This window comes from Cyprinodon tularosa, unplaced genomic scaffold (assembly GCF_016077235.1).
Source record: "Cyprinodon tularosa strain WSP-4 unplaced genomic scaffold, ASM1607723v1 ctg473, whole genome shotgun sequence".
NCBI classification, from domain to species: Eukaryota; Metazoa; Chordata; class Actinopteri; order Cyprinodontiformes; family Cyprinodontidae; genus Cyprinodon; species Cyprinodon tularosa.
The window spans coordinates 766,451-789,983 of NW_024039200.1; the positions used below are offsets into that span (position 1 = coordinate 766,451).

At 37.9% G+C, this 23,533-nt stretch overlaps 2 protein-coding genes across 2 annotated transcripts in view; both read right to left on the reverse strand.

Moving 5' to 3' along the window:
• Nucleotides 1-7,838, reverse strand: part of tle2b (TLE family member 2, transcriptional corepressor b) — a 48,182-nt gene extending 40,344 nt beyond the window's left edge. The window contains exon 1 of the mRNA XM_038301724.1: nt 7,833-7,838. Coding sequence (XP_038157652.1) covers nt 7,833-7,838 — 6 coding nt within the window. The remainder of the gene's footprint in view (nt 1-7,832) is intronic.
• A 13,147-nt stretch (nt 7,839-20,985) lies between these two features.
• Nucleotides 20,986-23,533, reverse strand: part of LOC119794268 (transducin-like enhancer protein 2) — a 38,693-nt gene continuing 36,145 nt past the window's right edge. Inside the window, exon 4 of the mRNA XM_038301730.1 lies at nt 20,986-21,144. Within this exon, the coding sequence (XP_038157658.1) occupies nt 21,001-21,144 (144 nt within the window). The 3' untranslated portion in view covers nt 20,986-21,000. The remainder of the gene's footprint in view (nt 21,145-23,533) is intronic.

Here is a 23,533-nt window from a genome sequence, read left to right on the forward strand (position 1 = left end):
GGTGCAGGGAGCCAGCAGGGGGCCAGCAGGGGGCCGAGCGACCGAACCCGACCCGGTGACGGTGGCCTGGACACAGGCGGCCCCGTGCTTCCCCCCGCCTGCCTTACCGGCACCCAGCCCCCCTCCTCCAGCTGAGGACGGGTGGCTCATGGCTCTCTGCTGAGGTTCGGTTCAGTCAGCGGCCCAGGAGTCGATACTTCATACCCGCCCCCCCGGGGCGTGCCAAAAGTACAGGCCAGAACCAAATAAGGAAATGTAATATAAACTCGGTTTTGCATTCTACGACCACTTTAAGGGTCTCTAAGTTTTGACGCTTATGCACCGGAATTTTTTTTAGCATGTTAAGAACATAAAGAGCATCAGAATGGAAATAAACTCGTATATGCTACTGTGTCAAATTCAGGTAAACCATATGTTGGAAAAATACATACTTAAATCTGTGAAATTTTCTGCAGTGCCAAAACAAAGGAGATATTTGAAGCAGTGATAAGGATAAAGGTGCTATAAAGATACGAAATACAAATGAAAGACTATGGTTTTCTCTCCTGGTAATAAAGTGAGACGCAGCTTGAATTGCAGGAAAGCCTCTTCTCTGTTAAAGTGCAGCATTGTATTTGGTACTGGAGCATGAAAGCAAGCAACAGTGACCATCTACATCCTGCCAATGGAGCTCGGCAAATCTGAATGTGATGAGCATGGGCCAAGACTGGCACTGAGGGAGAAAGATGGTGCCCAGTATGCTCAGGCACTGCCAGCTGTGCCAAACTCAGAGTCCCACTACAGGTTAGCGAGCCAGCTTTATCTCTGTGTGTGGATGTCAGAGATACCCATTTACTCATAGTGTTTGTTTGCAATGAAAATCTCTGCCACCACTTTTAGCTCCCTATCCCTGTTAGCACTTGCAGCTACTGCTCTGGATCCTTGTGGGTAGACTGGCAGCAAGACTGGACAATGGTTGAGAAAAAAATGTTTTTGTCTAAAAATGCAGAGAAGTCAAGCTACAATAGACAGTTAAAATAAACAATAGACAGTTAAAATAAACACACACACTTTGCAAAATGAATTGGGGTTATAATAAGGATGCTGATTCTAAGGTACTTTAGGTGCCTTGCCAGTAATTGATGAATGCAGTATGAATTTTTCCGTCTACCCCCCCCTTTCTTTTCAATTGTGCAATTTTGATGAAAGTATTTATGCAAGAAAAGGTGTTAAATAAATTGCCTTCCTTTGCCACCATTTACTTGTCTACCTCGTGTTTAAATAATGCTTCCTTAATGGCCGGTTTGTTACGCTCCAAACAAAGAATGGCCCGCTGCTTGACCTCTGCAATTTATTTTAACAATCAAAGCCAATTGGAACCTTTTCTAGAGGGGAGGGCGCAAAGACACAGGATAAAATGGCACATTTCAGGCAAACAATGACAAGAGAGTTTAGTTATACATATTTTAAAGGGGAGAGACATTTTTTTTTTTCAAAAGCAAAGAATATGAAATTGTAGAAATTAAAACAAAACCTTTAAAAATTTAAATTTTGAAGTATTGAAGCATTTTCTACTCAGAATTTTGGAGTCTTATCAGTCTTTGCTCTTGCTTCTTGCAATATGACAGTCACTCAGTTAAATTTGATGCTTTTATAATAATTTATTAATGCTTCCTTTTTACATGGAATTTTATTATTGTGCAGCTCCCACATATTTAACTAGCCTAATTTCCCTATAGAGCACGCCAATGTTGAAAATGTTCGACCAATAACATTTTAGCTCATTCCTCTAGTCAGAAGATGGCTTCTGTTCCAGTTAAGGAAAAAATAAAAACTATTTTATTTCACCTTATTTGTGGCCGTGTTACAAAAGGACTGAATGTTGCTTTCTAGTAATGTAGCAAAGGATTTGTTTTGTCATAGAATATAATTTCATATGCATCATGATCAAACAAATACATAAATATGCCAAGGCAGCTCTGGTCATTGATAAGATGTATGTACTGTATGTATATGTATAAATTAGGGCTGAAAAAAATTGATCGGATTAATCATGATTAATCGATTATTGAAATAATTGTCAACTAATTTATTAATAGATTAATCGTTAACTGGAGTATAGACTATAAAATATGTCTTTAGCTGACAGAGTGACCCACTTAGAGCAGTAATAATATCACAATTGTTACAAAATATCTAATCATTTTGCATTTAAGTAAAAAAAAAAATACTACTAAATATGCTCTATCCAGTTCGTAAAAAATCTTCTTTCAGGAACCTTTTATTACCTGATTATTAATCCATTAATTAATAATTGACAGATTAATCGATTTGTAAAATAATCTTTATTCAAAGCCCTAGTATAAATGTATCCTCTACGGTTCTTTGCTGTTTGACAAGTTTCAGTTTGAAGTTTATGAAATAAATTTTAGTCTTGCAATTAAATAAGAATGACTTAATTTTACAATTCTACATTTTTCCCCACATCTCCTTCCTTTTCCTCATTATTACATGACACTCTGATCCCTTCATTCCAAACCAAATACTTAACCTACAACATAAACCTGCTACCAAGAAAGTAGATTTAAAACTATATGAAATGCTGCTGTATTTTATTATTGTATTGCGAATGCAAGATGATCATCCTGGTCCTTCAACATATCAGATGCCTGCAGCCTGTACTTCTCAACAAACCACAGGCCTAGAACCAGCACCACTGACATCGGGCACAATGTCAAAAAAGTGATCAATCTTTTTTGGCTCATCTTGGAGCTTTTCCATTTTTATTGCATCTCTGTACCTTCAAATTTTCTCTGTTGATTTTTTTGGTTGGTCTACCTCGCTTTATGCTTCAAAATAAAACAAAAAATCTTGATTGTAAAATTTTACTTTTGATATATTTCTTCAAATGCATTACTGTAAAAGGATTTTGGGCATTGCCAATTATACAGCGCATCATTGTCTTCATCATTAGTGCAGCCTTCACATTAGCCACTTCAGTACTAATTAGAGTGCCCTCCCCTCTGTGATCAGACTCAGGTAAATATTTGCACCCAGTGATGTACTAATCATCCTGTGATTTGGGATGCAGACAAAGAGCTGTTCATTGGTGCCCCTCCACCCCCAAACTTCCTTTTTCTCCACATGATCAGTCCTCCTGCTTTCTCCATTCTGTATGCTCGTTTTCCTCCTCCACAGTATCTCTGTCTTTCTTACTCTGTGTCCTCTCACTCTATTTTCTCTCAGTGCATTTGGCCTTGCTCTTTTGCTCTTACTCTCCGTGCCCTCCTTCTTATTCTCTCTTACATTTTTCTGATTCGTACAGCATCTATCTGCCCTGCCTCTCCCTAATAGTCTCGCTCTACCTGTTTTTTCTTCTCCTGTTTACTCTTGTTTTTTTCCCTTTTTCAGTTCTTCCTTCCACGCTCTCTCTCTACTCACTGGGCAGCGTGCCAGCCCCTCTTCCTTGGCACTGAACCAACTTTTCTACTCCACGCCTCTTCCTCCCACTACCCTCCCTTCTTCTATCCCCCTTGCCTCTGATTGATGGCCCCACTATTCTGAAACGAGAGGAAGGGAAAGAAAGAAAAAAAAGAAGGAAAGAATAGCTACAAAGCACAAAGGCATACACAAAAACAGAGTCACAGCCTTGTGCTAAAAATCTACACCTAACTATGTGCTTGGAAGCAAACATAAACAGTTGTGCACATATCTCTACTGCAAGGGCGCACAGAAAAATCCACCAAAACATAGCAGGCACCCTCCCAGCATAAAACCTACAGGCACATGGAAACTTCCTCTTACACATAAACACAGAAAGACAACAATTTAACGTTCAGCAAATAATCAACACATTAGCAAATCAGCTTTTCAGTTTGTATTCTAGCTGCATAATGTTCTTAACTTTGGGCATTTCTATGTGAGAAAGTTGTTTTCCACAGCTTCAGTTGGATTCACATTTTGCCAGCTCTCCAGGCTGTATGCACCAACACTATTTGTCCTCCAACTTCATTTCTACAATGCAAAGAGCTAATGAATAGCAAGAGTGTCTGAAGTGAGATTAAGGAGGAAAGCATTTCAGTATCATGCAAAAGAATAAAAGATTAATCCAATCAAAGTGATATACGATGGTAATATGAACAGTAAACTGCTAACAGAACTGAAAGTGATACTCAGGGATGGCCCAAGCCTCCATCGGTCTCAGAGCAAAATTTGATTTTGGGGCGCTCTATTTCTGCCAACAATGTTGCTGGATTGCTGCAATCAACTGTTTTGTTTTAAGGTATTTCACACACACATATGCTATACACAAATTGCAGTTCTGGGAGAGTTTATATAATGAAAACAAAAGGTTCCCTATGATAATTTAAACTTAAAGGTATAGTGGACGATGTTCTATTTCCAGGTGGGTCATCATAACAAGTGGTCCTCCTTATTGTCAATCATTCTGGTGATATGTTTACGTAAGGCCGTCCTACGTGCTCGCCCCAATTTTTACTTACCGGTGGTGGAAATATTGCAAATTTTTATTTGAGATGTAAGCTTGTATGAGCGATGTAAACAGCAACTTTTAAACAGAGCAGAGAAATGGGCTTGTGCATGCTCTCTGACACGTTTAACCCTATAGGGTTGTGGATATGCCTTTTTTTAAGTGTGAAATCCTCCAACATACCTTTAATAGTTATTTCTTAAAAAGTGTAAAAAGTAACTACATAGAAAAGTTCTCTTTGAATACATACACTGGCTTTACCCAAACATATGATTTCTTTATGTTAAACTATTCTTAAACACTCTGCTCATTCCTTACAGTAAAAGTTGCTCTACCCAGCTTCTCTGTTTGCTAATTCCTTGATAATATCACAGGATTATTTTTTTCCATATATTAGCAATTAATATTACATATAAGTGATAAGTAATGCATCTAGATGAAATTTTATCATGCAACTGAGAGTTTTTGTTACTATATTTTTGAAGAAATTAATGGTGTTCACTGGCCCCTTGGAGCCCCTAGTTGCCTTGGGGCACTATGCTGTTGTGAAACTTGCACACATGGGTGAGCACAGCTAATGTACTTAACGCTACTTGAAAGCTGCAGGTATGTCACAGTAAAGAATATTCTCTCTGCACTATTCACGTTCATTGTCATTTTTATTTTTACAACTAAACACAATGAGAAAAGCTAATTTACGCTAGCATACTTCTGCACCTTGGTGTCTCTCATAAAGATTATGGAAAAACAGCAATCTATAATAATAAATAATTAATAAATAATTGAACTTTATTGATCTCACACTGGAGAAATTTACCTCTGCATTTAACCCATGCCGTTGGGAAGCAGTGGGCTGCCATCATGGGGCGCCCGGGGAGCAGTGTGGGGTTAAGGGTGTTGCTCAGAGACCCAGAGTGGGGTGGGGGGGTGGCTAGAACTAAGACCTCAGGATTCCAAGCTCTATGCCCACTCCACATAATTAATGTAACTTTTAAAAGAGAAGAAGAAATATTAAACTATTAGTATGAACTGTCGTGGTGATGATGTTTTATCAACAAACAGTAATAGAAAATATAATTAGTGGTAAAAAAAATTTGGTTTCAAAACTGTGTATTGGATGGTTTTTATTTCATTAAGCAATGAACTTGATTTGCAAACAGGATAGTGATTTTTATATACACACCTACAAAACCTAGCAAATAAAAAAGCAAATACAGTCCAAAGATACTCAGAGTTGCTCTGTCACAGTGAAAAGCTATTAAACCAAAAAAAACAATTCTTTGGGAATTTAATTAGTGCTTCTCTTCATCAACTCATCTTTCATTTTCTTCTGCCAGGTATTTTATTTCCAAATTTATTTCTATACATTTTTTAAAAGATTTTGTCCAACATTATTCACTCTCTCCCCGTCTCTATGGCCCATTATTCACACATGAAATCTGTTTTAGACAATTGGTCCCGAAGAGTTTGAACAGAAACACAAAGTGCAGATGCCACAACATGCACAGGGTTGGACTGCATACACCACTGATCACAGAGAGGGCAAACACACACAAGCAAACACATTTAACATGCAGCGACCTCTCAAAAAGCCCGCTCTAGTTGACCCACATCTGTGCTATGCTCTTAATCTCTTTCTTCAAACAAAATTAGGAAAAAAAACAACAACATCCAACTGAAACCTCAGGATTATGGATGTGGAGCGGCTGGTGAGATAAAAAAAAAAAGTGTGGTAGAGAAGACAAGAAAAAAAAAGAGTTTGACTGAGAAGAATAGCCAAAAAAGAGAGAAGCAAAATCCCTTTATGAAGGAAAGCAGTGAGTTGAAAATAAAGGCATGTCTCCTGCATGTGCCGAGGATTCAGGTCACAGCTTCAGCCAACATATCCATGCTTCCAAACACACTCACACCTGCGTACAAAAACACATGCATAAAAATGAAAGACAGATCTGGCTAATTAGGCAGGCAGTTGGATAAACACCTGCACTAGTTTTTTTTCTATTTTTTTTGTAAGTAGAATCGTGATTTTCACCTGCTGTACTCTATCAATTGCGCTTAGTCTCAAATTTCTTTCTAAATACATATCATTTTTATTTTATCTTTTTTTCCCCCTATATTCTGGTAATCCATAGTCTGCTATTTCTCCAGCTCAACAGGAGCACACAAACGTACCCTCACACACATCCTCATATGTGTGGTGGTGAAATGAAAGGAGGGAACAGGAAGGAAGGACAGCCAGCTGCTTCATCTGTCCTCTGCAGTCCACAGGGGAAACAATCTGGCTGTGGAGCATCCTGACTGTCAAACACGGCTTCCTTTAATATCCTGCCTAAACTCTGCAACCCAAACTAACTATAGTTGATGCATACTGTGGAGCTTTATGAATGGATACAAAGAAGATATAAATATTATCTCCGTTTATTTAATCTTAAAGTGTTCTTAATTCATTAATAACACTGACTTTTTAACATGTTTTTTTTTTTTTTTTTTTTTTTTGCAGTGACTTGATTTATTTCCTAAATTTGGTTTCAATAAATACCAAACGTTACAACATTTACAGCCTGGCTGATTTGCAAAGTCTCCCTGCAGCAAATTGGGCTTATCTTCACATTAAAACAAATAATCTAAGTAAAAGGTTTAGAAACCAAATCCCCTGTAAATTCCCTGTTGCAACACATCTAACTTAAAAGAATGGGTCAATAGCAGGTTTCTAGGAAGAACCTTTGAGATCAGTGTTGATGTATGATCTTTTTTTCCCCAGCTTTTATTGTCATTACATTGTTACAAGTACAGAGCATAGAAACTAACTCTCTGCATTTAACCCATCCCCATGGGGAGCAATGGGCTGCCACTGTGCGGCGCCCAGGGAGCAGTGTGGGGTTAAAGGTCATGCTCAGAGACCAGTCTATGGGAGTGGGGCTCAAACTCAGAACCTCAGGATTCCAAGCTCTGAGCCCTAACCAATAGGCCACCACTCCCCTGGAATAAACGTGTTGTTTATGGCACAGAACGGAGCTGAACCTAAAACCAGCTAACGTTATAGGTTTGTTAAAGCAAATAGTTCTTGTGTGTCAGAATGAGCTGAGACATATGTTGATTCATTCAGATAGTCTGCATGAGAACCACCACAATGCTAACCTGACAACAGCCAGATGCATGTCTAGCTCCGCCTAGCTTCACTCACATACATCTGGGACATCGCTCATTGAAAGTGATTTCCCCAACCAAATTTATGGTCCGGCCAATCAGGACGCAGGGCGGGTGTTTCCTGGATGTGACGTAGTGGAATAAAAATAAGTCTGCTGTGCACAATGTTGCCTTTTATCCGCACATTTTCATGGCACAAACGACATTGATCATTTACCGACATTGCGCTGATTCCACTGTTGCCATATCCAAGATGTCGGCTGTTCTGTTTTGTTTTACGGGTTAGCTTCGGTGTGCGTGGCTGAAATAGCATGTCGATAAAGATGACAGACAAGTGGCTTATCCAATCATATGCAAGGAGTTTTGATAAGGCCCAGCCTTCAGTAAAGGCAATTCCTATGGCGGTGTCCCAGATGTATGTGAGTGGAGCTAGGCGGAGCTAGACATGCATCTGGCTGTTGTCAGGTTACCCAAATGCTCAGTCAGAGTGGAAATTCCATTAACATCACTTTACACACTGTTGAGATGAATGCTGCAAGTTGCAAACCATTACAATCCAGTTCAAATTGCATGAGGAAGGCTATTTTTAATCAAATACAGCATGCATGCTACTTCTGAGACACATCTGAAGCATGTAGAATAGTGGGGCCATGAGGACCAAATGTTGAGGAGCAAACCTGAATAAAATTGATTTATTTGGAGTTTAGTAAAACTGTTTCAGGTCGAGACTACCGCAAATCTAGATAAAACCTTTGCAAAAGTTTTTTTCAGCAATAGCCATGGTTTTTACTTATTTTTTATTGGAAAAAGAAAAAGACAGTTTGCTGCGGGACACATACTGTGGCGAATCATACTTAAGGAAAGGAACTTTACTTATAACTGACTACTTGTTAAGACACTTTCTTCTACTCCTTACACAAGATCATTTAGGATAATTCTTTTTCTCTTTCTCTTAGGATAATTTTTTTTGAAAGAGTCAGGCAAACCAGGCTTGTAATCTGTAAGTTCCTGATCCCTTTTTGTTTTTAACTTTAAATGTACTTAATTTATTTTAATCTCTGTGCTCTGCTAGATAAATCTATAAATATCTAAGTAAATGTATCTGATACAGGTAGCACCTAGGCTGACTACATCTTCAACCAAAAAAAAAGTGGAACTACTAGGATGCTTATGAAGGACAGTGCAGGACAAACACAGCTTTTTCAGCTGCGCACTTCTTCTGTAACTTATTTTTGAAATGTTTTACATTGCATTCTCCTTGCATGAAGTTAAAAAACAACTTCAGCAAACTTCACAAAAAGCTCTGTTAGTTTTGCCTTTCACTGACCTCGCCCAGTTATAAAGCATTCCACAGTCTTTATTGAAGCTGCGTTCTCTTTTCTTTAAATGTAAATTCCATCGTATTTTGTAAATCAATCATATTTTCAAGACAATAAAAGTAGACCTTTGTTAAAATGTCTGTAAATAAATCTTTAAAGGTACATTAACATTGCTGAATGTTCGTTTGACATTTATTGACAAGAAGTATGTTTTATAAAGATCAGAACATTGTTCTTTGATACCCTCACCAGAGACTCATATTTATGTTTTTAATATCTTATCGTCTTTTTTCCTTAAGTGTTATTTTAATATTGTGTTTTTTAGCAGAAAATTAAACACCTCTGAAATTATTATTTCTAGCTTATCTCACAAAACATATACTTTTAGGGCAGCATCAATTTCACCAATTTGGTGATACTAAAAAAATCCTGAAAAAGTTTTTTTTTTTTCCAGTAAATTTATTCATTGTTTTATTCTTAACATGTATTTTAACTGACAGGCAAAACAAAAGTACATAAAAAAACAATTCCTTTGAATTTTTCAACTACATGAACCCAGCTTTCAACCACACCAAACTGGCTTTATTATCCTACATTAGAAAATCCTCCCACAAAACTAAAATTACTGTCAAAGCTCAGTACTACGCCATATTCAAAGCATGTGTCAAAAAGTCAATCATGTTGGCTTAATTACCACCTTTAAGTTTGAGATGTTGATTTCTAAACAAACCCTGTATACATCCCAACACACATAACAGTAATTATTATGACTTAGTAATAAAAAGCCCACAAGCTGAAGTACAGGACAAGAAGTTTAGTTTCTCCTGCAGAGAATAGACTGATAAGGAAAAGGAAAGCTAGGAAATGCAAGATTAGTTTATTGAGTTCATTCTCTAATATTTTGTTTAAATAAAGATGAACACAGTTTATCATGTATTGGCTGTGGTTAAATAATACTAAAGGCGCAAGCTCTCTAGCTAAAGTTCTATTCTTCTACATAGGACCCCCCCACTCTCACGCCATGTTTGATACTTTTTTCTAATAACCTGATGCTGAAAATACTTCCAGCCTAACTCTTTTCCCCAAGCTTAAATCCAGACTACATTCACAATTCATTAAACAAAATACTGTCAATCCTCAATGCAGTCTCTCACCAGAAGAGACAAGTTTTTTTTAGCACTCAAAAGGAAATATTATAAACGATCCGGAAGGCTTTTAGAAAGTGGGTAAATAGAGTCAGGATGAGAATCTGCAGCTGCACACTGTTTAAAATGAAATGAGTGTTGTGTGGACATAAATGCGTCGTTGATTTTTGAGGTCAAAGGAGAAGATTAAAGAAGACAGTAAAAAAAAACAGCAGCTCAAATAGTCACTTGTTAGAACTATGGTAGATAGAATGCCATCTCCTTGTAGCACATGGGTCAGAGCAGCAGAGGATCCCACAGTGGCTGACCCTGCCAGCTAAAAACAGGAAGCCTAACTGAACAATATCAGATTAAAACTGTCCCCTGCTTCAATAAGACACAATGTCATCTGTGAGATTCTGATTCTACAGGCAGAAATTGAATAAAAAAAGTTTTAAAGCATAGATGGTTTAATGGTTGTCAACATGTCAAGTGCTGGACACCTTACTTAAAAGAGTATGGATACAAAAACCTCTACGGTGTCAATTTGACACCATAAACAACTTCCAAAAAAGAAAAAGTAACTGGATTATTAAATCAGTAACTGCACTTTTAAATTAACTAATTACTGTCATGCATATAACACAAATGTCAATAAAATTGGGCCGTATAGTAAAATAAAACTTTTAGTTCTGCACATTCCTCTGTAGATTAATTCTTTATTTGTGGCAATAATAAGAAAACTAAATGTACAGTCTAAAATAATGTCCAGTTTAGGAATGCCATCTTTTAATCAGGATGGGTCTCTGTCTTCTCCGTGCTTCTCTGTTGGGGTTGTTGTGCACACTATGCCAACTGGCATCACACCAGTGCTGTCCTGCAGCAGAGTGCTCACGAGAAAGTTTGCCTTCATGCTCATAAAAAAAAAGGACTATCCTGTTTTCTGAAAGAATAAAGCTGTTAGTAGCTCTGTTGTTCTCTGATGCCCATATTGCCAATGCTGCTTGCCTTGAATCCTGAGTTTTAAAATACAGCATTTGGATGGTTTCTAACACAAATAAACTAGGAGGATTTTCTTTGACATCAAGTCGTGTTATGTCTCTGAAGTGTGAGTCACGTTTGATGCAGTCCTGTTGAGTATGCAATACTGTACACTGGAGAAGAATAGATTTAAAGTGTACCTGTGTTTTAGAAGGGTATCTTACTTTGCTGTTATGTCATGTTGGTGCGTATATGTAGTTACATGGTGTGTGAAAGCTGTGTTGCTTGTGATTAAATGTATAGGAAAGTGATAAGAGAGTGCAATTATCTTTTGCCATAGAGCCTTTCAACAGCAATGAAATGAAAGACTGACGCAATAGTGTGACAAAGATATTAGCATTATTTAAACATAGCAGAATAGCATTGTTGCTATGTCCATATATTTTATGATCCAGGTGTACCCATTTCCTCATAGCAACTTCCAGCAGGTTAATGCATCATTTGACACAACTTCAAATGATCCTAAACTGTTTCAGCTCTCCAAAGAGTTTGTTGCACTCCACTGCTCTCCATGTTCATCAGAGCTCAATCCCTTGGATGTGTTGCAGTGGGAGCATTAGAGTTTTGCAGGACTAATATCTGGACTAACAACTGCTGCCCAAATACAAAAGCAATTAATGCATTTCCAGAGGTAAAAGGAAAAAGCTCAGTTCTAGAAGTGTGTAGCTTAAAACACTTCTGGAGAGCAGATATACCTAAAAAGTGGGTATATGTGGACCATTCTCGTTCACAAGAATGTCCCAGTGTGTATTTTATATAATCAAAAACAAAAATATGGAAGTCTTGATTATGCCTTTAACAAAAAACAAACGTGTTATAAATAGTTTTATACATGATTGGCCAGGTCATCTGCTGAAAATGACGGTACATTTCAACTTTTAAAAACCCAAACACTATTAAGGAAGATTGAAAGAATAAAAGAAAAAAAACTAATTATATATACTAATTATTCTGCTATCTTTCCCTGGCCGGTATCCCGATTCCTCCAAATTGTTGAGTTTTAGCCTCCTTCTATTTCCTGCCTTCATATTTTCTCAGATTGCATTTATTTGCTGATAGCTGTCAGAGGACACATGCATCCCACCCTGCCACCATCCTATCATCCTGCTGCATTAATTATCTGGCTACACAAAAGCTTCAATCTAATCAGCACACACCTCACAGCAACAACACATTATCACATCTGTAAACTCTCCTGCTCCAGCTGCTGTGAGCCACAGTGCATGGCTGAATTATAAAGCCAATGAATGTACATGTGGTGCATATGCACATTACCAGGGGTGCAGGGAATATCCACTACAGCCCCAGAAGTGCTATATCAATGAATATAGAACAAAGACATGTAGCAGTGAAACGTCTTTATAGCCCATCTCACTGCTTATGGGGATTCAGCAAGGATATATGAATTTATGATATGATAATGGAAGTGAACCAAGTCAGATAATGTGATGTGTGTCTCTGCAGGTCACCGTATCCATAAAGCTTAGAAAAGAATGGAGGAGATGCTATCTTTCTTGAGCCTTTGTACTGTTTGGATACAATCATCACAAACAGACAGGGACAAAGAGAAGAGGAAAGTGAAACAGAGAAAGAAGGGCTGGAGATAAAGAGCATGGGTGGAAATTTAAAGAGCAAAACAGTGAAGAGAGTGAGTTGGAGAGAGAAAATAATCAAAAGCAGCTGAAAGGAAGGATAGGAAGGCGAGAGACGACTGTTACAGCTCAATTAATAGCGAGACATAGGATGGCCCTGCCGCTGATAATGACAGAGCAGGTGTTAGAGAAAAGGAGGTAGAGGGCAGAGGGAGGCTACAAGCACTGATCTCAACAGGATGTAGGGAGTAAGCCTGGGGGTGGGGGGGTGAAGGAGGTGGAGAGGAAATAAGAGCAGACACTGTTAAATCTATTCATGATTCATTATTTCTTGCAGTAGCTCAAAGCTCGTCTTCTTCCCTTGATGTCTTTCTCTGTACGTCCCCATCTTTCAGCTTCTTCCCCCCCTTTTTCCCCTCTATTACTTTCCTTTTCTTGGCTCTCATTTTCATCTCCAGCTCTTTTTCCCCGCTTCATCTGTTCCATGAAGTTTTTTTCTGTCACTTCTAAAGCTCCATCCTTCCTGTTTACCCTCTCTTCTTTCATCCGTTCAATTAATCTCCTTCTCCTATTTCCCTCCTCGTCCTGCTGTCTTTTATCAGTTTTTCTTCCACGGTGAACTGTACTTTCCTCTACCAATCCTCCTTTTTCCCCCAGTTAACTCTTATCAGAGTCTTCTGTTTGAAATCAAATCAACCTTCTTCTGCACCTTCTTATAGTCATCTTTCTTTTCCTCTTTTCAATGTTTTTTCTTTTTGTATATTTTCTTGGAAGTTCTTTAGTGTTTTTTATCATTAATTCATGTCTTTTTGTCAGTTTTCTTATACATTTCTCAAGTGTAAAATATGTCCTTTCCAGACTTATCAGACTTGTAAGTTCATATTTGGCCAACAGTTAACACAATGTTCAGGGATTCCCTATTAGAATTCACTGGAGGGATAAACAGAAGAAGGAATAAACTAACAGCAAAGAAGAAAGGTAGGAATCTGAATTAAAAATGTTACGCCATCCTTTATTTCTTCATATTTATACCAACCTGCACAATACTTAGACTGTACAATTTCCTAGACTTCCTGGGAATCATATCTCATATATTCCACTGCTTCTTCTGTCACACTTATAGTAAACATATTTTCCTGGATACTCCTATATCCATTTTATCTTGTTTTTTGTTGAGTTTTTTATTTTGCTTGTCCTTTATCTTTTTACTCCTTGTTGTGCTGACATAGTAAGTCCTCCACCTTTTCTTTTGATGTCATATACCCCTAGTGACTTTTCTTGGTTCCTTCTTTACTAGCAACTGAAGTAAGTGTACACTGGAGATTATTTCTCTTTCTCTCTCTTATTTCCCTAACTATTTGGGCCACTGTCATCTTCACTATCTTCATTTTTCCTCCCTCTGCTCCCTGTTTTCCACACTCACCCCTGACTTGGCCTCCTTGCCTCTGTCATCCTCCCCCCTCCCTCCCCCTCTCTCTCCCTGAGAGGTAAAACTAGCACCACTGTATATGTCCTCATTTTGGCAACAAGAGCTGACAGGTCAGCTCTCCTTTGCTTTTGTGCCAACCCTCTAACTTCCTCCCTCTGTGTCTTTTAATCCCTTCCCTTCCTGCAGACTCAGTTTCTCTTCGGACTAGAGGACAACCCTGACATTTTGTTTGGCAACAAAGCGGCCATTCAATTATAAAGTCAAGGTTTTAAGTCCGTCCATGAGTCCAAGGCTGAATTCTGGATAGCCAAACAAAAAAAACTAAGTTATTGATAATTCAGTTTCAAAAACAAATTAAATATTAATGTAATTTATTGTAATGTATCTTCAAAAAAAATATATGTAATTCTCAGCTTTAATACAAGCTGAGAATATTTAGGTTTATAGGTTGTTGTTTTTTTTTTATTCATAGACTTTCCATAGTTTTTTCAAACAGAAGTTTGAATTTCATCTACATTTTGTTTCAAGTAGGGATAAAGTAATACAATTTGTAGTGGCAACTTCGGAGCCACCGCTTCAGAGTGGAAATATAGATCAGATGCAACGCGCGTCTTCGAAAAATAGAGGCATTTATTTGTCTTTCACTAACATACGAACGTACAAGACAAAAGCGCTCCCGCATCACGCGGTTGAAAAACTGTTTGTCCCTTCCACTCTACTTGAGCGGCAGGTGACGGCACCTATTAATCAAATCAGCTCAACGTCACGCCCACCAGACAGGAAGAGAGCAAATAAACAAATCAGAACGAAAACAGACATATTTCCAACTAAAGATTCAAAACTACCGTAAATCAGGAGAATTAGAATGCGAATAAGTTCATAATAAATTCAGAAAAAAACAAAAGAGATGCAAAACAGCTCCAACACAATTAGTTTTCTTAAAATTGTATTTTTACATCAGTGAAAACTGAGTTTTTTTTATTCTAGATAAATCAGAATTGCATACTTTAACTGGAAATGCAATGATTTGCTGAAACTATAAGAAAATAGGTTATACTACACCACTGTTGGTGACGTTTCAAGCAGCACACCAGTTCAGTGATAGCCCAGCGATATCCAGTAATTCTACATTATTATAAAGCCGTTAGTTGAATAGTTTTGAATCCCTTGCACAAATTCCATAGTGGTGAAGCATTTGTGCAGTAGTTATTTTATTTTAAGGTGTAAAAGAAATATGTGGCAGCCAGGTTAAGTCTGAGATCAAATATGCTTCAAAATTATGTATCACATGTGATTCTGGAGCCTCAACCTGCCAAAGGGAAAATGTGTTCTTACGCAACTGAATTACCTTTTATCTCTATTTATATGGGGGAGTGGCAGCCTAGTGGTAAGGGCATAGAGCTTGTAATCCTGAGGATCCGAGTTTGAGCCCCACTCCCACAGACTGCCACTCTGGGTCTCTGAGCAAGACCCTCGACCCCACACTGCTCCCCGGGCACCCCACGATGGCAGCCAACTGCTCCCCAAGGGGATGGGTTAAATGAAGAGGTAAATTTCTCCAATGTGAGATCAATATTATAATTATTTATTATAATTTTTTTGGTACAGATCACAAGATCTTCGGCATACTAAAAGGGGGGATGCGTCTTACTTCAGACACAAACTGAGTTTGTGTTTAGGTCTAAACATTAGTTAATACCAAATTGAAGATTGAACACAAAGTTTTTTCCAACCTGTGAATTTAAACCACAATCTTTATAAGCACATAGGCCTTAATAAGGTAACCAAATTACAAATTTAGGCTAAAAAAACATATATGCTACCTAATTGTCTCCTTACATCTGTTAGAGCAAGGGGGAGTATCTTCATTTACCGACTCAAAAAAACATGCACATCCAGACCAGCATGTACCCTGGGAAACCTGGAAAAGCAAACCTATTGCAGAAATGTCTGATCTGGTTCATTACTGAGAATCACAGTTAACCACCGCCTACTGCAGTATTTCCATAAAATGTTTTTATTAGTTTTTTCAAAGTATTAACATGGATCTACTGTTAAAATGCATATTGAACTGATGAATTTGTCTTAGATGTGATTATCCTTTGAATGATAGCTGAGCTTTTGTTTAACTGCTGGACATGTGTCTTTCAATCTTTTCAGCAAAGCCTACTTAAAGGTTTTACAGCCATAACATAAGAAACAAGCCATTGCTGCAAATTTGCACAAAGAATCAATGACAGGTTTTAGGTATTTCCTTGTTGTGTATTGCCAGGTTTTCAACTAATTCTTAACTTTAAACTCAAAGAACTTAAACTAGCAGAGCTTTATGAAGCTACATGGACCCAGATTGAACTCTGTATTTATAAGGACACCTGGTGTTTGATATCTCTCTGCTATAATTACCTTGATAGCTAAATGACAGAATGATTATGAGGTGAAAAAGCAGAGCACAGAGCCTTTTATTGGAAGGCGTCTCAGAGAGAGTTTCAAACAATGAGCTGCTTTCTGAAGGTGTATGCCAAGAGCTCATTGTAAAAGTGAAAAATAAACCACCTCTCGTCTTGTCCTCCGTGGCAGTGCCTGACTCCGCCACAGAGAGCCAGTTAGCATGACAGATAGATAGATATGGAGAGGGAAGGAGGAAGGCACAGGCAGTCACCTTAAAGGAAATGCCATTCAACTGGATAATGATTCTGTCTATCTGCAGGAAGGTCTATCAACTAGAACAGGTTCCGCGTCTGCCTTTTTGTCCTTCTGCGTCGACATTTATCTGACTGTCTGCCTGTCGCTGTCTGTATGCAATTCGACTGTCTACTTCTCCTGTAGCGTGACCCAGACAGCAATTAGTATGGGGATTGACAAGCAGCCGCAGGCACCTGAGAGCACACACTGCTCACAAGACAAATGTCTTCATTCAAGACTACCAGATCTCAGCAAGGACAAGTGGAAACGTTACACAATTTACAATGAGTTTCCCTTACTGGCTACAGCTGCACAACTACTGTAGTCTTTGCATTGATACATCTGCATTATTAAATGCATCATCTCAAACCTTTTACATCACCTCAGTAAAGACCTTTAAAGTTTTCCAATTACCGTTGAAAAATACAAACCTCTTAATTAAAGGATGTGGTTTTATGGTATATTCTATTCGCATTCATGGGTCAGGGTTCCTAGGGATAAGGTTGCCTTACTGCATAACTAGTTTATACATGTATAATATAATACATGTATGCTTTCTATTTCCTTCATAACTGTTTATTATGCATTCAACATATTTTTCATGCTAAAAATCCTGTCTGAAAATGTTTATTTTACTTACAAGGCAATAACCTAATCTCAAATGTTGAACCTAAGCAGAAAAAGTTTAGCCATGAGAGATAAGGCTGTTTAACAAAAACTAGTCAGTTTTGTCTTTTGCTCACCCTAAATAAGTAGATTCACTCTGAAAACACATGAATTTGAATGTAGATGAGCTGTTATGAGTAAATTATTTATGTAAATGATTTATATTTGCCCTTCTGTAAAAATGTGGTGTATAGAAAGGGTTGTCATGGTAAAACAATGAATTGTATGAAAGGGGTTATCTGCAATACTACTACACAGTAAATTCCACAGTGTTAAATATGCAGTGTCAAAGTACATGGACTCTGTTATAGTTATTACAACAACAACTGGAGTAAAATATACACTTCGTAGAGTTCTAATTTAACACTAATTCCAAGTAGGACCAAATGCACTCTTAAAGTGTAACTATAACACTTCAGATTTTACTGTGTAGTATGTGCCAATGAACAGAGCAAAGCATAGCATTAATATTCGTCTCTTATTCTAAAAATATCTATATGCTTTGTTTTTCATTCACTCAGAATTTCCACATTAACAGGTTTCCTCCTTTTGTTCCATTTTCTTTTAAAGTAAATGCACATGCAATATTTTAGAGGGGTGATTGTTAGTCCATATCCTTTACCAAAGCAGTTTAGAGGTACCATATTTTTTTGCAAGTATAACTGTATTGAGAATATTGGAAACAGTATATCTAATTTTGAACAGGCGATTTCTAAATAAACTATTTATTCTATTAATTTCAATATAAGCTAGTTTCAATAGTTATACTCCTATTACATTGCCCATTTCCTTTCTTATCTCCCTGACCAAATGAAGACAACATTAAATAAATATGTTGAGAGTATGAATAATTCTGGGCTTTACAGTAAAGATGTTTATGACTGGATGAAACAGGGCTGCATGGTGGTGCAGTTTGTAGAACTGTTGCCTTGCAGCATGAAGGTCCTGGGTTTGATTCCCTAATGCATGGAGTGTGCATACTGTATGTTCCCCCTGTGCATGACTGGGTTTTCTCTAGGTACTACGGCTGACTCCATATGACTGTTAGGTCAATTAGTGTCTCTAAACTGTGTGTGAGTTTGTGTGGGGTGTGTGTGCAATGTTATGTTGCCCTGCAACGGACTGTCGACCTGTCCAAGATGTACAGCATAGACTGCTGGAGATAGCCACCGGTCCCACTGTGACTGTGACAGATAAATGGAAGCTGATGGATGGATGAATTAAAAAAGTAAAGACCGTATTGAAATGTTTCTGTTCATACCATATTTAGAGACGACATACCGGCTACAGGGTCCAATCTGTTGACCTTCTTTAGTTCAGCTTAACTCAAAAAAGATTATCATGGATTTTGAATGCTTTGAAGGATGAAGGTAAAGGTTTTTTTTAGGGCTGCAACAACGAATCGATAAAATCGATAAAAATCGACTTTTAAAAGCGTTGGCAACGAATTTCATCATCGATTAGTTGTGTCGCGCGATTATTGCGTCATCCGCCGCGCCGTCATCACTGCCTCTTGACTGAAAGAGGAAGAAAAAAAATATGGCAGAGCGAGTCAGCGCCGCAGTTGCAGTGTTGCCAACTCAGCGACTTTTCAGACCCCTCCAGCGACTATTTTTCAAAAAGGCGACTAGCGACAAATCTGGCGACTTTTTTCGGTGTCACTGGCGGCTTTTGGAGACTCTTAGTGAAAGCATGTATCATTCCTACTCTGCCGTGGGGTGCCTCCCCCACCCCAACCGCGTTTTCCCGCAGGAGTCCCTCTCAGCGCTGCAGGCAGAGCCGCAGCGTCCAGACTCCAAATGAAGCGCGTATGCACCGGGATTGACGGCGCAAATTGATCACAATAATTAAAATAGCCTACGCTTTGTAAAGTGAAAAAAGTGATAACATGCAACTTTTTTCAAAAGAAATTAACATGGCACGGAACCACCATGTTTGTTTGGTTTTAAAGTGGGGAAACGTTACGTTAGTTTCTCAGGTAGCTCATCTGATGCTTTCCTTACCGTGTTAGTAGGTTACAGACAGTGATAAGGTTGGCTACTTATTTTACTTTTAATTTCATTTGAATTAGCTTAAGCAGCGTTTATATTTACTTTATAAATAAATTAACTTGCAAATTATGAGGGCAAGGCTTTTAAAGTTTAAATCTTCTGGCAAAGATAAAGTAAAGAAGATTCTGCAATTTATGGAAGTAAAGCAGAATAAAATCCAGCAAGATAAGTAATATGTCAATTAATTATATTTGCCACATTTCCATGTAAATATCTGTCTTTGGAGGATGTGTTTTTTAGCACCCCTAGTTCTCTCATTTTTATTCCAAATACAATTTATAATTTGAATCACAGGGCTATTTTTATCTCTATGGTTCAGTATTTTCTCAAGTAGCAACTTTAACTGCTATACTTTCCTGTCTTAAAAGGCAGAACTCTTCTAGTCTAAAAAAACTCATTTGTTGAAATGGGGGGGCCTATTGTTTGAACCCCTTAGGGGCTTTTAAAAACAAAAATGTCTTTTTTTTGCGCTTTATGAAACAAAGTAGCCTATATTTTGTGGATGTACAGCTACATTTCTCATGTAAGTTTGCGTAGTTTTAACACAAACATTTATTTTTCGTATTGCACCAGGACAGTTAATGAGCAACCTGTACTTGTGTGCTTGTTTGTTCTGTCTAAAATGTTTATTTTGGAATAAAGAGGTTAATATAAAAAATATTTTTTGTCCGATTCATCGATTAATCGAAAAAATAATCGTCCGATTCATCGATTTTTAAAATAATCGTTAGTTGCAGCCCTAGTTTTTTTATATTAGGCAATTAATCACTTTAAAATTTGAACTGTGTCTAAGTTTAGCTGATATCTATCATGTATATGTAGGTCTCGTACTGTGGAGTAACCTTTAAGTAAAAATAACCAGAACTTTACTGTATTATCATGGAACTACAGCTTTGTAACCATCACAGCCTGATACTGTCTGACTATAGAGTTGTTGTTTTTTTTTGTTCCTTCTTAGCACATGCATATACCTGACCTCATAGATTTACATGGTGCTTGTGTACTAAATATTTGAAACACACATATGTTGTAAGCATCCATCCATCCATTTTCTGACACGCTTATCCCTGCTGGGGTCTTGAGGGGTGCTGGTGCCTATCTCCAGCTGTCAATGGGTGAGAGGCGAGTAGACCCTGGAAAGGTTGCCAGTCCATCACATGGCAACACAGAGGCCAACAGGACAAATAATATTCAAGCACACACTTACACCTAAGGAGAATTTAGAGAAGCCAATGAACCTAACAGTCATGTTTTTGGACTGAGGGAGGAAGCCTGAGTTCCCAGAGAAAAAACCTATGCATGCACAGGGAGAACATGCATGCAAATTCAGTGAAAGACCCTGGGCCGGGAATCAAACCCAGAACCCTCTTGCTGCAAGGCAGCAGCCCTACCCACTGCTCCACTGTGTAGCCCATGTTGTAAGCAATAGCTGTGGTATTATTCCTCTTCACCCACTCAATGAAAGCTGCATCCTTACAGAGCTACACATGCTCTACACTCAAGCACACATCCACCAAGTAACCCAGCAACGACCTTTTGGCTGAAACATATTCAGAATTTTGTAAACATAATTTTCCTACCTGTTTGTGCATCTCTATGTTGAGACCATAGGACATTTCGTAGTACTGCAAAGACAAAAAAACAAGAAATGACAAAGCATTTAGTTCATGACACACATTGCATAACATATCCAGTTTAAAATCTGTTGCTCAGCATAGCCACATGTTGTTATTTATTGCTGGGGTTCCATGAAACCAAAAACCAATCAAGTAAAAAGATAGAAAATGGTCAAAGAAAAAGTGAGCAATAGATAAAACAAGTGTGTGTGACATAATAAGGCGGCCTTCATATTTAATATAAGTTATGTAGCATCTCTGTTTCACTTATACGTGTATGTTTGGCAATTTTCCATTTTACAAGGTCTTTGCTAAACTGTCAAATTAGCATAACTCTGTGTATTTGCTATACACTATGTTACTTTTTCTGCTGTGCATAGATGTAGGTGTACCATGGAATAATGATCAGCCTAATGAGACTGTGGGTGTATAAAGCATTCACAACAAAACTTGTTTCACACCAACAACAGTCAGGGCCTGGAGAAAATGCATCCAAAGCAAAATCTGAATGGAACATTATTATGCTGGCAGACAACATAAGAAGGCTTATTAGTGAACTAAGCTTCATAGAAGTATATGCGGTGATCCTGCCTTCCTGAGAAGGAATTCTCCCCTTGAAAATTATCTTCCTGCAACCTCTTATGTATTTCTTATTTATTTTTGCCATTTTCTTTATCAGTCCTCATTATATGGAACCAAAAATAAACACATCTGCAAACATAGAAATAAAATATTTTTTAAAATCTTCCATAAAATATATAAGTCATGTCCTATTGAGTTACAACAAATCAATGAAAAACGGTCTATGTCTCCATTCAGAATATCTGTCTGTATCTCCATGCTTCTCGACAAATGCTTTAACTTTGTTTGTCCCTTTGTTGATGCTTGCCATTGCAGCATGTGTCTTACCTAAATTTGCGTCTCTCTCTCTACTGTGAGTGTTACTTTGTGTACTTCAGTAATATTCTAGGAAGTAAGCACGATAAGGGAAGCGAGGATTCGTCATGGTGACAAAGGCATCCTCCGCAACAAGATGGGCAACGCTCTAACTGATGAGAGCGAGACATGGCTCTTCCTCCCTCTCTGTATTTTCCTGCTCATTTTCACTCGAGTGCTCTCCTGTCTCCATTTATTCCCCGCCTGAATCTGTCCCTCCCTCACACTCCAGTTTCTATCTCTCAGAGGCTGTCAGGCAACCTGCCCCCACCACCCCCTCTTTTTCTAGTTATTCCATTCTTACTTTTTAGCAATCAGGTTTGTCTTTCACTTCCTATCACAAGATATTTTTTTTCTTGTTTGGTTTCACTCACAATCAATCTGAATCTCTATGAAACTGTTAGCACCTTCCTGTCTAATTTTAAATTATGTCTGCTAACATAAAACATTTAAATTGTATACCGCACAATTTCTAGATTAATTTCAATAAATGTTTTATGCATACTATAAATTATACAATGCATTTAGATATAAAGTACAAAAGAGGACAAATGCAGATCAGAACCCAGTACAGAGTTTGGTGAAACTAAATACATTTTCATGTATTGTACTGCTGAATTTCACCTCAGGCAGGGACATGCTCCAACATATTTTACTGCTTCGGTGCCAATGTCAGTTTTCCCTCAAGTATATATTAAAATTGTCCCAGGGAGTGGGTGGAATGCCTGGAATTTTATTGTTAGCTAAAAACGAAACCTGAAGTATGAGCTTAAAATACAAAAGAAGCACATTGATTTAATTCAATTTATTAGAACACATTATTATGACTAAACTGGTTAAGCTGGCAGCAGGTTAGTCAACCTTTACCAACACAGAGAATATGGTTTAGTTGTTTAAACACATCCTGTAGCTTTTGTTTAGCAGCACAAATTATTAAACAAATAATTTGATAAAAGGGAATTAGGTTTAGATGGGATGCATGAATGAAACATGGAAGGGTGGTCAGAACCACTCTGTTTGTGGAAGAAGTGAGGTTAAGATACATGTTCAATGATTATAAACCAAAGTTTCATTTCTTTTTAACTATTATATTTTATATAATTCTTGTAAATAACAAGGACTGAAAGAAAAGTGATTTTTTTCTTAACACAAAATATTAGTAATGAAAAATAAAACAGAACAAGAATAAGGAAGAGGGTTATCTAAAATAGAATATCCACTCTTAATGGCTGATTATACTCCACAGTAGAGTGTCACCGTGAAGTCGAAGTTTTGACGCCAATATTTTTGATTTATGCCCAATTTGGAAGCATGGTCTGCGCTACATTATTCCACGCCACAACACAAGAGGTACAATCACGAACTAGCTGTGGGTCTAGATACGGCCGAGGCAGTGAGGAAGTGGGAAAAACACAAGAGGCAAGTTTGTGCGCCAACGGAGGGACATGAGGGCGGAAAATAG